We start from the raw sequence: 14,646 nt of genomic DNA on the forward strand, positions 1-14,646 counted from the left end.
CGTGGGTATTTTTCATATTCGCGATTACCGTGAATTATTTATTTTATCCGCAAAGCATAAAACGACTCAGAATCTGTTGTCAAACGTGCTGCAGCCTCGCTCTCGTCTTAAGGCGGGACAATAACAAGGAGGCTGACGGCCGATTAAAACAGTGCCGTCTCCTTCAAAAGCCGTCTAAAATGCGGAGCTGTTGGTGTGTGTGTCAGTGCCTGTGTGTGTGCGCGCGCGCTGAGTTAACAGGCTGCAGACTGCGAGGGAGGGGGTGGGTGAGAGAGGGGGTGGGTGAGGGAGATTCCTGAATGCAGGCACGACACATTCAGTACGCAGCGAGCGCGGAGCAGAGAGAGAATTTTAACCTGAGTGAACGTTAACAAAACGGAAACATGAAGCTGCCTTTACTTCTCTCTGAACTTTCTCTAAAGGTGTGATTCTGCCGTTACCGTCCTGTTCACACCATGTGCGCGTCGTATGCTGAATTTATGAGATCATGAGATGAAATAAATGGTCAAATATCTTTAAAAACATATTTAAAAAATGAGAATATATGAATGAACTGAGCCACAAAAACCCCCCCAAAAAAAACAATGTTCAGACGCAGAGATCACAAAAAGCAGGTGAGAACTCTGAACTTTTAACAGCTGTTATTTTCCAAAGGTATTTATTTGTTCAATCTTGAGCTTAATGCAGTGTTTAAGCACAAAACGCGACTGATGAGGAGAAACAATTTCAGAAATGCAACAGAAACAACCACAAATCAGAAAAAGTTGGGACTGTATGTAAAATGAAGATAAAAATAAAAATGTTGCACCATTCCCAGTTTCTCCACTCACAGAAGCCAAACGTTCTTCCAGAGTTGTGTAATTATACTACAATAGTAGAATATAAAGAAGGGGAAAAAAAAAAAAAAAAAAAATAGACAATATATTCGTCAATCGCAATTATTTGTCTGACAATTAATCGTCTCCAGAAATTCCTAATCGTGACAGCCCTACTTGAGATCAGAGCGCAAAATGCTTGAGGATTTTCGAAATGCGGTGTTTTCTGTATCGATTTTCTATTGCGATAATTGGGTTTTGCGCAAAACCAGAGGTAATAGCATTATAATATTATTTTGGTTGGTGGTGTGCCGCAGGATTTTGTAAATATAAAAAGGGTGCCACGGCTCAAAAAAGGTTGAAAATCACTGGTCTAGAGGCACAAATCTGGGGAAGGGTACAGAAACATTTCTGCTGTTTTGAAGGTCCCAGTGAGCATAGTGGCCTCCATCATCCATAAATGGAAGAAGTTTTGATCCACCAGGACTCTTCTTAGAGCTGGCTGCTCATCTAAACTGAGCCATCAGGAGAGAAGGGTCTTAGTCAGGGAAGTGACCAAGAACCTGATGGTCACTCTGTCAGAGCTCCAGCATTCCTCTGTGGAGACTCTCAGACAATGAGAAACAAAATTCTCTGGTCTGATGAGATAGAGATGGAACTCTTCGGTGTGAATGCCAGGCGTCATGTCTGGAACCATGGTGGTGGCAGCATCATGCTGTGGGGATGTTTTTCAGTTGCAGGAACTGGGAGACTTGTCTGGACTGAAGGAAAGATGAATGCAGCAATATACAGAGACATCCTGGATGAAAACCTGCTCCACAGTGCTCTTGACCTCAGACTGGGGTGACAGTTCATCTTTCAGCAGGACTATGATGCCAAGCACACAGCCAAGATATCAAATGAGTGGCTTCAGGACAACTCTGTGAATGTCCTTGAGTGGCCCAGCCAGAGCCCAGACTTGAATCCGATTGAACATCTCTGGAGAGATCTGTCTACTGATGCTCCCCATCCAACCTGAAGTAGACGTGAGGCTGTAACTGCTGCCAATAGTGCATCAACAAAGTATTGAGCAAAGGCTGTAAATACGTACATGTCATTTCTTGAAAAAAAAAAAGAAGAAAAAAAAAAAAAACAACAACAACAAAACTTTTTTTCATGTTATCATTATGGTGTACTGTGAGTAGAATATTGAGGGGAAAAAAATTAATTCACTCCATTTTGGAATAAGGCTGTAACATAACACAATGTGGAAAAGGTGAAGCGCTATGAATACTTTCCAGATCCACTGCATCTAAGACCTCACCTTCTTTAGCGTAGCAATGAGTTCACTGTGTTTCTGCAGGTGCTGTGTTGTGACCTGAAGAGCGCCAATTTCATCCAAAGCCTCCAAACATTTCTTCACATCCTGGTGAGGAGTTAACAGGGGGGAGCCACAGGAGATCAAAAGGTGGTAAGGAGGAAAGAAATGAGCCACAGACATTAAAAAGAAATCCACATGAAGGATACATGGGGGGGGGGGGCATCAAACTTTACTGCGATGCGTTATAAAGCATTCACTGTGTACATTTATTCTTTTAACTGCCAGCACAACCAAACTGTCATCAATTTCTGGAGAGTCTCAAGGTGGCGGGGTGGGTGATTACTTAGCTTGACGCACCCATTTAAAAGCACTGTACATTAAAAACACATAATCAATATTAGCTTTTACAGTCCAGCGTTCCCATCATACTAACATTTGGATCATAGTTGTCATTTTGTGTTGTGCAAATGATAAGCATCTGACTCTCACACTGTTCTCCATGGCCAAATCAACGACAAAGTCTTCTGTGTTTGAAATGACATTTTGGTCTTCCTTTTGGTAACTGGACTCTCATCCTGAAATCTCAAACTGTCACAAGATTTCAGAATTAGGTTACTGTATTTACTGGTATATTGTACACTGTGGAAGGTAATGCGCAACCCTAACTATGGGCAATGAAATACTGGGAAAATATCTACAGGCATGGGCATAACTGGTGCACGTGCATGCTAAAAATAAAGGATGCGCAGTAGAAAACACAGGGGGAAGTGCCACTCAGGAGGAAAGCGATAACAGTGTGTAGGAAAAGTGCCTCCCTCTGTGATTTTGTTGGGCATCCTTTATTTCTACCATGCATGAGCACGAGTTATGTGCATGCCTCAATATACATCACTGATAGTCTCTTTCCTTTATACTGAGACAGCGCTTTGTTCCTGTGCATACTGTGCAACTTAATGTATAAAAGCAGGAAGGCAACAATCTGCTCCTGCATGCTGTAGCTGTTTGGATTTTTTATTAAAATAAATATGGACAGATATCAAATACAAACTGTTCAACTGTATGTTAAAAATTATCTAAATATTCAGCTATGACTTTGTCAAAATAATTCACTACTTCATTGGTAAAAAGAAAAACAAGAACGCGCTGTTCCTCAACAATTGACTTGTAGGACATTTTTGGACTCCTGCAGCATTACGACAGACAAATGCTGAGTTAAGAAGCTGCCTTTCTTATCAGTCAATAAATACTGGACCAGCGCGCCTGTTGAACTCAAACCATCTAAAAACAGGCCACGTCAGGCAGAGAAATGGGTGAATGAGATGTGACATATAATATGCCCCAAGTGTCATTTGTACTACTTACAGGGTTGTCAATTTTCAGTGAAACCTTGATTTCACTGTGCAGTCTCTGGAGTTTCACATCAATTGACATTTCTGCAGAAAAGGAAAGAGAAAAGAAGGCGACGGTTGTGGTGTGTTTTCATAGATCTTAGACACTGCAACTGTCCTCTGACATGTTGCGTGGGCTCTTTCTTTCTGGAGGGACTGTGCATTAAAACTGTTGTAATTCCAAAATGGTTAATATACTTTTGTTAAACCCCTTGAATCAAAGCTGAAAGTCTACACTACAGAACACATCTTAATTATTTCATTTTAACTCCAATGTTTTGGTGGATGTAACCAACTTTACAAACTTGTGCCAGAATAACTATGTACTCGACTGTAGAATCAGGCATCCCCCCAATTCAAAATAACTGCACAAAATTATTAATAACATTTTGAAGACTAAGTTTCAAAAGGGACAATTCTGACAGTTCACTGTTGCTTCAGATTAGTGTGTTAAGCGCTGGTCCCACTGAATAATGGATGAATAATGAGCCACGTAGCATGTTTTTTTTTTTTGGTACAAGTCCAGTTATTCAACAATTGTGGGAGAATAGTGGCTCTTAGAGGAAGAATATTCAGCTAACGAGGCTCATCTCTGAGCGTGGCGCTAATTTCAAGAAGTTCAAAATTTAGCAACAACAGCGTGGGGCAGTTTGTGTACGAGGTACTACGAGGACAAACAAGGATTTTAGAGGCATGTTTGTAGTGAGGATGAGGCTGCATTATCCAAGCACCTGGCGGCTACGAGGACAGGACAGGCTATTTTGGCTCAGCCCTCTTGCGCACTACAATCCCACCTCTTTTGTCCGCCGGACGCTGTATAAAATAATTATTTTGTAGCGGACTAATCATTTTCTGTCAGTTTGGATGTTGAAAACACCTCTAATCGCTTCTGGAATCACAGAGGACAGTTTCATTTGGAGCTTTTTTCCTCTCTCTGTCTCCTGTGCTGAGGTGGAGAACATATTTGGAACAGCCTAAAACGTAATTAGTTGTAATGTTTTAACAGCTTGGTAAAACAGTTGCATGTTCATTCCTTTTTTATAAGCAGCTGTAAAAGTATGTTTATGATATATTTAACATCTTGTTATAATGGATCAGATGAGGCGCACTCTGTGCGTGCTGAAGCAATGACTCGCACCCAAGACGAGCATTTACGCAGAACGAGAGCTTGCAAAAGAGAGATTTTGCAGACAATAATGGATGAACACAAAGTTAAAAGTTGGATCACGGTGCCAAAATGACTGTAAGCCGCTGAAGGAATAAAGCTAGCGAGAAGAAGCGCAGAGGTGACTGTCCAGGAACGCGTGGTTCAGTTCTAGCTGGTCTATGGATGTGTTTTGTGTTGTGTTTCTTTGGGGGTGGGGCGGGTGATCGATCCACACAGTTGTGGGTGTATATCATTGAAGCAGCCACTTCATTGTGGTGTCTTTTTTTTGGTCACAGAGAGCTGGGTGAACATACAGAAATGCTGCATTTACTGACTCTGGAACACAGGTGAACAGCAGCCTGGCGCACGCAGCATCATTATTTGGACTGTATTTAAAAAATGTGACATCTTGAATGGATGCTGTGAATTGAAAACCCACACTTTAAAAGGACCAAGTGTGGGAGGGGTGGAGGGTTGGACCAAATCCATGCCTAAAAGTGCACCACCGTCACATTACACGGCGCATGCGAGGCACAGAGAGGCTTCTTCATAGCGGATACGTGATAGATTTATACGTCGATCATTATTCGAATAACCACCGACAAATCCATACGTGGCTCATTATTCATGTCTTTATTATTTGGTGGGACAGATGACAGGTTGTTTTTTTTCCTTGAAATGAAGTAATTTTACTACCTTTTTTCTTTACTCCTGTCTTCTCTTCAACTTTCTTCACATCATCTTTATTTGCTCTACAAGAAAACAAAAATAACATCAACTCAGAAGATTTGTTAATTCATCCATTTGTTAATTCATCCTTTCATGTGTCCTGTTTCTCTTACTCTGTGCCAAGTAATGCTACATATCATACGTCATTAGCCTTTGTGTACTGACCAAAAACTGTCAAATATACAAACACAACATGAAATACTTTAGATCATTTCCTGGTCTTATGAAACAGGATGTAATCATACTTTGCCATTTGTGCCATTTATCCAGAAAAGTACTTCAGAATTATGTAAAAGGGCATTCATAATAATAATAATTTTACTTTATGAGCATAAACACTTACTCCCTCAAGTCCTCTGCTTTCCGCCGCCGCATGTCTTTCTCTGTTTCTGAATTATGCTGCTTCTTCCTGCCTTTATTTTTCTGGGTTTGAGAAAGATCAGAATCAAGTACCGCACATCAGCACACAACAAAACTGTTTTGGAAGCAATAAAATGACAAGGGCTGGTGTTTTACTACCAACACAAAGCGTGAAGGTGATTCTGTAGGTTGGACACTTGCCTCTTCATCATCAGAAACACTGGAGTCGTCATCTTTGGTCTGCTTCTTCTTCTTGGCTTCAGGCTCTTTAACGTCAGCCTCCTTTCCACCCTCATCCTTTTTCTTTTTCTTCTCCTCCTCTCCAGTCTTGGACTTATCCTCTGCTGTCCTCTTCCTCTTTCTGTCAGGCTCAGCAGAATCCCTAACAAAAAAGGAAAAGGCCTGGAGGAAACTCGGATTCATCCTGACGCTGCATCCACCACACCATGGAACCACCTTGGGCCCTGGATGGCAAACAGCCAGGCAGTCAACCGGTCCATCTCCACCTCTTAAAAAGTAACGATCTATCTGCCACAGCCAGGTGAAACGTGTGTGGCCCTTTAGCCTTCTGCAGTTGCTCGGGTCCTCAACACAGAGGCACCTGTGTGCTGGACGGTGCACAGAGAAATGCTCCACATGGCCAAAATGTCATAGCTGATGTTCCCTCACAGTGAAAGCAATACTCCTCAGAGTCTCCCTAAGTAACCATTTGTCTGACACGGTCATTCTGTGTGTGTGTGTGTGTGTATACGGATGGACAGATACTACACACGTTACAGTATTCTGGTGCCACATTTAGTGATCTGATTCTGACAAATGATGGATGGCCACCAGCACCACCTTGTGTTCAGCAACAGAGTTTCACACACAAATTGATAGGCCTGTCTTTATTTTATGTTTGGGTCATCTGTGTGATCTCACAAAAAATGACCATTTCAGCGTCCGTTCTCACATTTTGGGATTAAACATGTGGCTCAGTGCAGTCAACACAGACAAAGACAATGGTTTGGGGGAAAAACTGAGGACTTCCTGTTGTGTGCATGCAGACATCCATGTAGTTACATTTCAATTGCTGAGCCTTGGTGGTCGTGCTGTTGCAGCAAAAGTAACTTCTCCGTTTTGGGCTTCCTGCCTCTGCGTTTTGGACCCTCTCCACCTGGTCACAAGGGGACAAACACACATCTTATAGATACAATCTGAGCCACCGAGAGCTGACTGGTGTCTAACAGAATCTTCTAAACAGGATGGTCACTATTTGTGTTGGGAGTGAAAGAAAATCTTTAAAATAAGTTATCTTCATCATGATGATATAACATCCAGCATCACGTTAGTGACATCACAAAAAGCTTTAACCTACCAGAGGGACTAGAGGGAGCATCATCTTTTTCTGTAACCTGGTCAGTGTCACTCTGGTGGGTGGGTGGGGGACAGAGAGAGAGACACACAGAGGCTAAACTTCAGGTTCTTTTTAAATGCCTCCTCAAATGCATCGTCTATAAAGTGATGCAAAGTAATAAATACTACCAACCTTTTTCTTCCTTCCTCTTTTTGGTTTAGGAATATCTGAAGATTCTTTGTCACCCAAGACCTAAAAGGGAGAGAACATTAAATAATTTTGCTGCACAAAGAAACAACCAGCTTCAACGGGAAGAACAAAAGAACAAAGACATTAGGTACAAATGTCAACAAGAGGACAAGATATTCAGCTTCTGTTATCTGATCATCCCACTTACAAGAATTATTTATTGAGCCATAGTACCATCTAGTGAGTGACCATTATATTACATCATTTGTGGCTGAAATGTTATTGTCACTGGAATATGGACATGTGTCACCAATAGCAAAGGCTGTGGTTGTATTGTCCATACTGGACATTAGCCAGACTTAACTGATCCACATCACATAGCCTGATGACTACGAAAGCATTTTAATCTCTGAGTGTGGCTTTTCATATTAACGAAGAGCTGCATAATTACAACTTCATTTCAATCGCTTTAACACACAGATGTCACATATTTACAAAAGTATTTGACTCATCAGTATGAACTATGCGGTTGTCAGAATCTGTATCAATAGAGAAAAGTTGGAGCATGTCCCAACTTGGTGAACGTCTGCTGCCCGAAGCCAAAGTACTCATTAGATGTTTGTCAAAGCGATTGTTTTTTTGACCAACTATATTCACAATTTAAACATTTATTGTGCATATCCTCAGCTTTCTTCAAAACTGCATTGTTTTAATTCCACAAGTTTTATTTTGGTGTAGGGATGGTAACTGAGAACTGGAATCAAATTTTTTCAATCCATCGGAATCATACACCTCAGACATCATCAATTCCTGTTTACAATGCTGCCATGTTTTTCTGACAGTTTGGTGTGGCAAACAATGTGTCATGACTTCCAATGTGATGCAATGACACCATACTTTCTATTTAACTACAAGGACAACAGAAGCATGCTGAAAATTATGGTAGGGCGACTATTAAAAATCATTAGTCGACGAGTTGACTAAATCTGACATTGAATGAATTAAGCCAATTTTGAATCTTCATGGTGAAGCTCAAATATGACATTTATTTGAACAAATATAGCCTGGAGAGGTGGAGAAATGCTCTGGAGAGAAAGGGAATGAAAGTCAGTGGGAGCAAGACTGAGTATATGTGTGTGAATGAGAGGGAGTCCAGTGGAATACTGCAGTTACAAGGAGTGGAAGTGGTGAAAATAGATAAGGTTAAATACTTGGGGTCAAATGTCCAAAGTAATGGAGAGTGAGGTGAAGAAGAGAGTGCAGGCAGGGTGGAGAAAGGTGGCAGGAGCAATTTGTGACCAAAGAATATCTGCAAGAGTGAAGGGGAAAGTTTACAAGACAGTAGTGAGACCAGCTACATTGTAGCTGGTCTCACTACTGTCACTAACAAAAAGACTACTGGCACTGGCACTACTGGCACTAACAAAAAGACAGGAGGCAGAGCTGAAGATGTTGCAATTCTCTTTGGGAGTGATGAGAATGGACAGGATTAGGAATGAGGACATCAGAAGGACAGCTCAGGTGGAACGGTTTGGAGACAAAGTCAGAGAGGCGAGACTGAGATGGTTTGGACATGTGTAGAGAGATCCAGGGTATATAGAGAGAAGGATGCTGAGGACGGAGGAGAAGAGGGAGGCCAAAGAGGAGGTTTATGGATGTGGTGAGGGAGGACATGCAGGTGGTTGTTGTGACAGAGGAAATTACAGATAACAGGGTGAGATGGAAACGACTGATCTGCTGTGGCAACCCTTAACGGGAGCAGCCAAAAGAAGAAGAAGCACAATATCACAAATACAAAAAAGAAATATTAGCATGAAGACAATACCTGCATTCACAGACTACCCGTTTGAGCTGACTAATTCACCTGCTGAGGTTCACACTCTTAATCCACTGCGTGACGGGAGTGGTGGCAGCTCCAGCAGGTCTATTCTTTTAAGGGTCAAATGAACTTATAAATAGCTTTCAATGAGTTGACTAATAAAAAAAAAGTTGACTATTCGTATGTTAGCTAGTTGTATTCGACTATTAGTCGTCCCATCCCTACTCTACATCTGTATGCACCACTCTGCATTTAATCATTAGTGATTGACCTCTGCTTCCCTCCACAGCATGTCTTTTTCCTGGTTCTCTCCCTCAGCCCCAACCAGTCCCAGCAGAAGACTGCCCCTCCCTGAGCCTGGTTCTGCTGGAGGTTTCTTCCTGTTAAAAGGGAGTTTTTCCTTCCCACTGTCGCCAAGTGCTTGCTCACAGGGGGTCGTTTTGACCGTTGGGGTTTTTCCGTAATTATTGTATGGCTTTGCCTTACAATGTAGAGCGCCTTGGGGCAACTGTTTGTTGTGATTTGGCGATATATAAATAAAATTGATTTGATTTGATTTACTGAAAATCAGTGTCGATCTACATTTCCCCCATACAGAAAACTGACTAGGAACTGACAAAACTGGATTAATAATGAATCAATAAAATCTCATTAATTCCAATCCTTATCTGGATCTGGACAGAGATCCAGATCTGGTGGATCATGGGTCACTGAAGCTATGTCCTGTAATGAAATGTGCTGTTACAATGTTAAAGTTCTTTTGGCTTCACCCTTTTTGCTTTGGGTCATGACAGCAGATATGATTTATGACCAGTCTAAGGTAATACTCATGCCATTTTATCAGCATGTTGATGTGACACACCTGACAGGTGGATGGATCATCTTGGCTAAGTTGAAGTGCTCAATAACATGGATTTTAACAAACCTTTAGTGTGCAGAGAAGAAATCGTATATCTTTTACTTCAATGCATGAAAAATGGAAACAAAAGTGTTGCATTTTTTTTTTATTTGGTTGCATATAAATGAGATCATTTCAGTGGCAAATGGGCAATTCTATGGTAACGGAATTACAACAGCAGCAAAATCTGGACATATGGCATCTAACCACGACAGATTAGCTCAGGTTGTAATTCTGTTACCGTAGAATTGCCCAAATCTAACACTTTTGAAAATGCATCAAATGAGAGGACTAATTTTTATTCAGTGAAAGGGGACAGATGGTCACCAGTCACTTTTGATTGTGTACTACTGCAATGGTACAATGCTGCAAAGCTACAATGGTAAGCAGTAACAAAAACACCTTATTTTCTAGAACAGAAAGAAAGGACATTTTAAATTTAGTTTACAATACATATGTTTTGCTCATTTAGGCTCAGAGTCATGCTAAAACAATTACTGGTTAAATGACAACCAGACAAAACAATGCCTGGTTATCAAATGTCTGAAAATAAAACAATGATAAATAAATGTTTTCCCCACTCCATTTTGCAGATTAAATGCAGTAAAAATCTTCAACAGATTAATCAACAATGAAAATAATCATTACGACTACTCATAGTTCCAGCTGTGAGTCATTGGGGAGGGGTAGCAGAGAGAGAGAGAAAAAAAACTCACAATCACAACTTACCTTTCCCCACAGCACACAGAAAGCCACGTGAAAAACATTAAATCATAGTAATAAAAAGCTAAATGGAAAGACTGGTATTATGGCGCAGCAGCAGAGAGACAACGCAAACTTTTAACAGCTCTCAGGAATTCCACAGAGACTACAAATGGAAACACTCAGGTTTCATGAAGATTCCACTACAGTAGGTTTAATGATGTTTTCATCATCTTTTGCCCATTTTTTAATGCATTCTAAAATAAGCAATTCTGAAAAATCTTTTATTCACTGATCACCCCAGTAACACCGCCAGATCCAGACCAAGCACTCAAGAGAGAAGAACCAGCACCAACACAGTGCAGTTGAGTGACCCTGCTCAGAGCAGGGCTACCCAGAATCAAACCACCAACTGACACATGTTTAACCAGGACAGGAGACAAGACAACCTCCACCCTTTCTGAGATCCCAGCATGCAAAGTACGTACATCCTGGTTCTGAGGACCCTGCTCAGACATCAGAGACACTCCCTCCTCCTCCTTCTCCTCCTCCTCCTCCATCATCATCTCATTCTCCTGCTCAGCCTCACTTCCTGGAACCTGAATGCACCCAAGACACAGCATAGGATGCAGTGCGGTGGAGGTAAGGAAGTCTTGAAAGGGAGAAAAGTTAGGAAGTATCCTTTTGTTCCAGACAGTACTCTGAGCATACAAGCTCATCAAAAAACTTTTTCTTCAAAATAAAAATAATTATTCTTATTATGAAATAAACCTCCAGCTAATGCAGTGGAAATCAATGTCAATAATAACAGTAATTATAATGGCATTCACATTCACAGGCACTGCAAACTCATAAAGAAGCAGACAAAACGGCCACAAACCAACACCACGTCAACGCACTGAAGCAACAAACCTCAAACAGTCAGAACCATAAGGAGTTTAAAAGTGACCATTTTTGTAATATTGCTTCTGTGCACCACCACAGTGGAGCTAGAAGGAAACAATCCAGATGTGCTTGTCCTGTAGACTTTCAGCTTTACTCAAAAGTTTATTACATTACTTTCCTACACTGTCCCTTCATTTTCAGAGTGTTTTGGTGGCTTCTCTCACCAGTCTCCTTAATGCATGGTCATTCAGTTGGTGACAGATGTACCACAGAGTACGACACTCGCACTGCTGGCATTTCTTAATGACAGGTAGAAAAGAAGTCCAAGACACATTCACTGAAATGGAAATATTCATTTATACACACCAACGTGGCTGGAAAAGTGATGATTTGTATTAAAATAATCCTTCTATTTAGTTTGTCCAATTACTTAAGGGCTCTGAAAATGGAAGTACTATGTATATAAATGGCTGTAATAGTTGAAACCATTGAATTAAAGCTGAAATTCTACACTACAATCACATGTTTCATTTAATATCCATTGTAGTGTTGTAAATAGGCCAAAAAAAAAAAAAAAATTGTATCACTGTGTAATTACTCATGGGCCTGAACGCACATACTCAGGATTTACTACATATCAAGGTTGAAGGCAAAAACTTACTGTGGTTTTGTTCTTGTCAGCTGCCTCCTCAACTCTTTCGGCACTATCAGAATCCTTTTCGGCGAAACTTTCTGGACAGACGGGCTTCAAACAAAAACGATAAAATACACCCTGGAAACTAGAAAAGAAGCCAACAACTACGAGGCATTTTTCTAAATGTATACCTGAAATAATATACAGTAAGAGAACCGGGCAGATGCATTAAGAAACATGTTAAGAGTATCGGCAGACTGATGGGCATCGGATTCAAATGTTTTCTAGACCAACAAGAGGCAGAAGCAACACCAACAATAAAAGTGCCAAACTAGCCTTCTGCAAACTTTTAGCTGACAGACAGTGGGAAAACATTTTTGTTGTTGTTGTTGTTTTTGGTTAACAGGAAAATAAAGCCTATACCTTGGGTGCAGTCAGCTCAACTTTTGGATTGTTCTCAATTTCCCAGAGTCCTTCATTGAAGCCTTTCCTCTTGTTGGGTTTGGCATACTTCTCTTTGTTTGGAAGGTATGGAAAAATATCTTTAGGACCTAGAAATGCACTGATGGAAAGATTAAAAAAATACGAAACCAATTGTGATTAAGTTAGTTTTTCATTAACATTCATTAGTTTGTTTGACTGTGTCCATTGGCAAATGACAAAAACTACATACTATCTCATTTTCCATGAAAACTTGAGAAAGGGTGGCACAATGGTCAAAGAAGAAATCATACATTTTGGAGCTGGTCCTCATCAACTGGCAGATCAAGCGATTTTTTTTTTTTACTTTTATGACAATGTAAAGAATAAAGCAATTTAAAAACAAAAACAAGCATCATATGTGTTAAGGTGTTATTAACATACTGTTCATGGATTTTTGTAAAGCACTCTTTTTCTTAAAACTAATATAGAGACCTGAGGATACTTTAGACTTTTGCACAGCACTGTGCATGTTTACGTATGCACACATATAAACAATTCTAAATAAGTGCAGACAGACACCAGGTTTATTCTAAAATACTTTCAGTTCTTACAGTATACCGAAAGCCAAACAAGTGCAAACCAGAAATGGCAACAACTACTCACGTTTCATGAGTGCCAAAAAAGAAGATGGGGAATTTGATGTTGGATGGCTTCACTGCACCATCTGGGACTTCATCAATCTATCAAACAAGAGAACAAACAAGTCATGTACTTGCAAGCGGGAACAAGAACATATGAAGACACTCCAGACTTACTCTTGCAGGCCAGTGAGGATAGCCCTTCATCTTGGCAAAGATCAGATCACCGGGTTTCCACTCAAGCGTCATGATGACTGAAGAACATAAGATTAAAAATGAACACAAATTATAAAGCAGAGTTGCAGCTCACAATTAATTCCATTATTGATTAATGTGGTCAAGATTCTTTTTTTTTTTTTTTTTTAAGGTTTCCAATTAATGATTTAGTTATTACTCATTCCAAATAGTTCAAGCAGATGCGGGACCTAAATACACTCAACAAAAATATAAACAACACTTTTGGTTTTGCTCCCATTTTGTATGAGATGAACTCAAAGATCTAAAACGTTTTCCACATACACAATATCACCATTTCCCTCAAATATTGTTCACAAACCAGTCTAAATCTGTGATAGTGAGCACTTCTCCTTTGCTGAGATAATCCATCCCACCTCACAGGTGTGCCATATCAAGATGCTGATTAGACACAATGATGTCTAATCATGCTGGATGTGGAGGTCCTGGGCTGCCACACACGCTGTCTGCCATCTGCCCTGGACAGTGTGAACCGGGATTCATCCATGAAGAGAACACCTCTCCAACGTGCCAAACGCCAGTGAATGTGAGCATTTGCCCACTCAAGTCGGTTACGACGACGAACTGGAGTCAGGTCGAGACCCCGATGAGGATGACGAGCATGCAGATGAGCTTCCCTGAGACGGTTTCTGACAGTTTGTGCAGAAATTCTTTGGTTATGCAAACCGATTGTTTCAGCAGCTGTCCGAGTGGCTGATCTCAGACGATCTTGGAGGTGAACATGCTGGATGTGGAGGTCCTGGGCTGGTGTGGTTACACGTGGTCTGCGGTTGTGAGGCTGGTTGGATGTACTGCCAAATTCTCTGAAACACCTTTGGAGACGGCTTATGGTAGAGAAATGAACATTCAATACACGAGCAACAGCTCTGGTTGACATTCCTGCTGTCAGCATGCCAACTGCACGCTCCCTCAAATCTTGCGACATCTGTGGCATTGTGCTGTGTGATAAAACTGCACCTTTCAGAGTGGCCTTTTATTGTGGGCAGTCTAAGGCACACCTGTGCACTAATCATGGTGTCTAATCAGCATCCTGATATGGCACACCTGTGAGGTGGGACGGATTATCTCAGCAAAGGAGAAGTGCTCACTATCACAGATTTAGACTGGTTTGTGAACAATATTTGAGGG

The 14,646-nt window shown here is 40.9% G+C and overlaps 1 protein-coding gene across 2 annotated transcripts in view; it reads right to left on the bottom strand.

Annotated features, from left to right (window-relative positions):
- Positions 1-14,646, bottom strand: part of psip1a (PC4 and SFRS1 interacting protein 1a) — a 28,029-nt gene that overhangs the window by 9,030 nt on the left and 4,353 nt on the right. The window contains exons 2-14 of one of the 2 annotated variants that reach the window (XM_034188519.1): positions 13,441-13,517; positions 13,289-13,365; positions 12,626-12,764; positions 12,230-12,313; positions 11,172-11,282; positions 7,268-7,327; positions 7,097-7,148; positions 6,802-6,895; positions 5,941-6,121; positions 5,723-5,802; positions 5,347-5,402; positions 3,478-3,548; positions 2,119-2,220 (exon numbers count right to left, since the gene is read on the bottom strand). In XM_034188519.1, the coding sequence (XP_034044410.1) occupies positions 2,119-2,220; positions 3,478-3,548; positions 5,347-5,402; positions 5,723-5,802; positions 5,941-6,121; positions 6,802-6,895; positions 7,097-7,148; positions 7,268-7,327; positions 11,172-11,282; positions 12,230-12,313; positions 12,626-12,764; positions 13,289-13,365; positions 13,441-13,512 (1,179 nt within the window). In that variant the 5' untranslated portion in view covers positions 13,513-13,517. The remainder of the gene's footprint in view (positions 1-2,118; positions 2,221-3,477; positions 3,549-5,346; positions 5,403-5,722; positions 5,803-5,940; positions 6,122-6,801; positions 6,896-7,096; positions 7,149-7,267; positions 7,328-11,171; positions 11,283-12,229; positions 12,314-12,625; positions 12,765-13,288; positions 13,366-13,440; positions 13,518-14,646) is intronic. The other variant, XM_034188520.1, reaches the window with a different exon arrangement.

The sequence above is a fragment of the Thalassophryne amazonica genome, chromosome 15 (genome assembly GCF_902500255.1).
Source record: "Thalassophryne amazonica chromosome 15, fThaAma1.1, whole genome shotgun sequence".
Lineage (NCBI taxonomy): Eukaryota > Metazoa > Chordata > Actinopteri > Batrachoidiformes > Batrachoididae > Thalassophryne > Thalassophryne amazonica.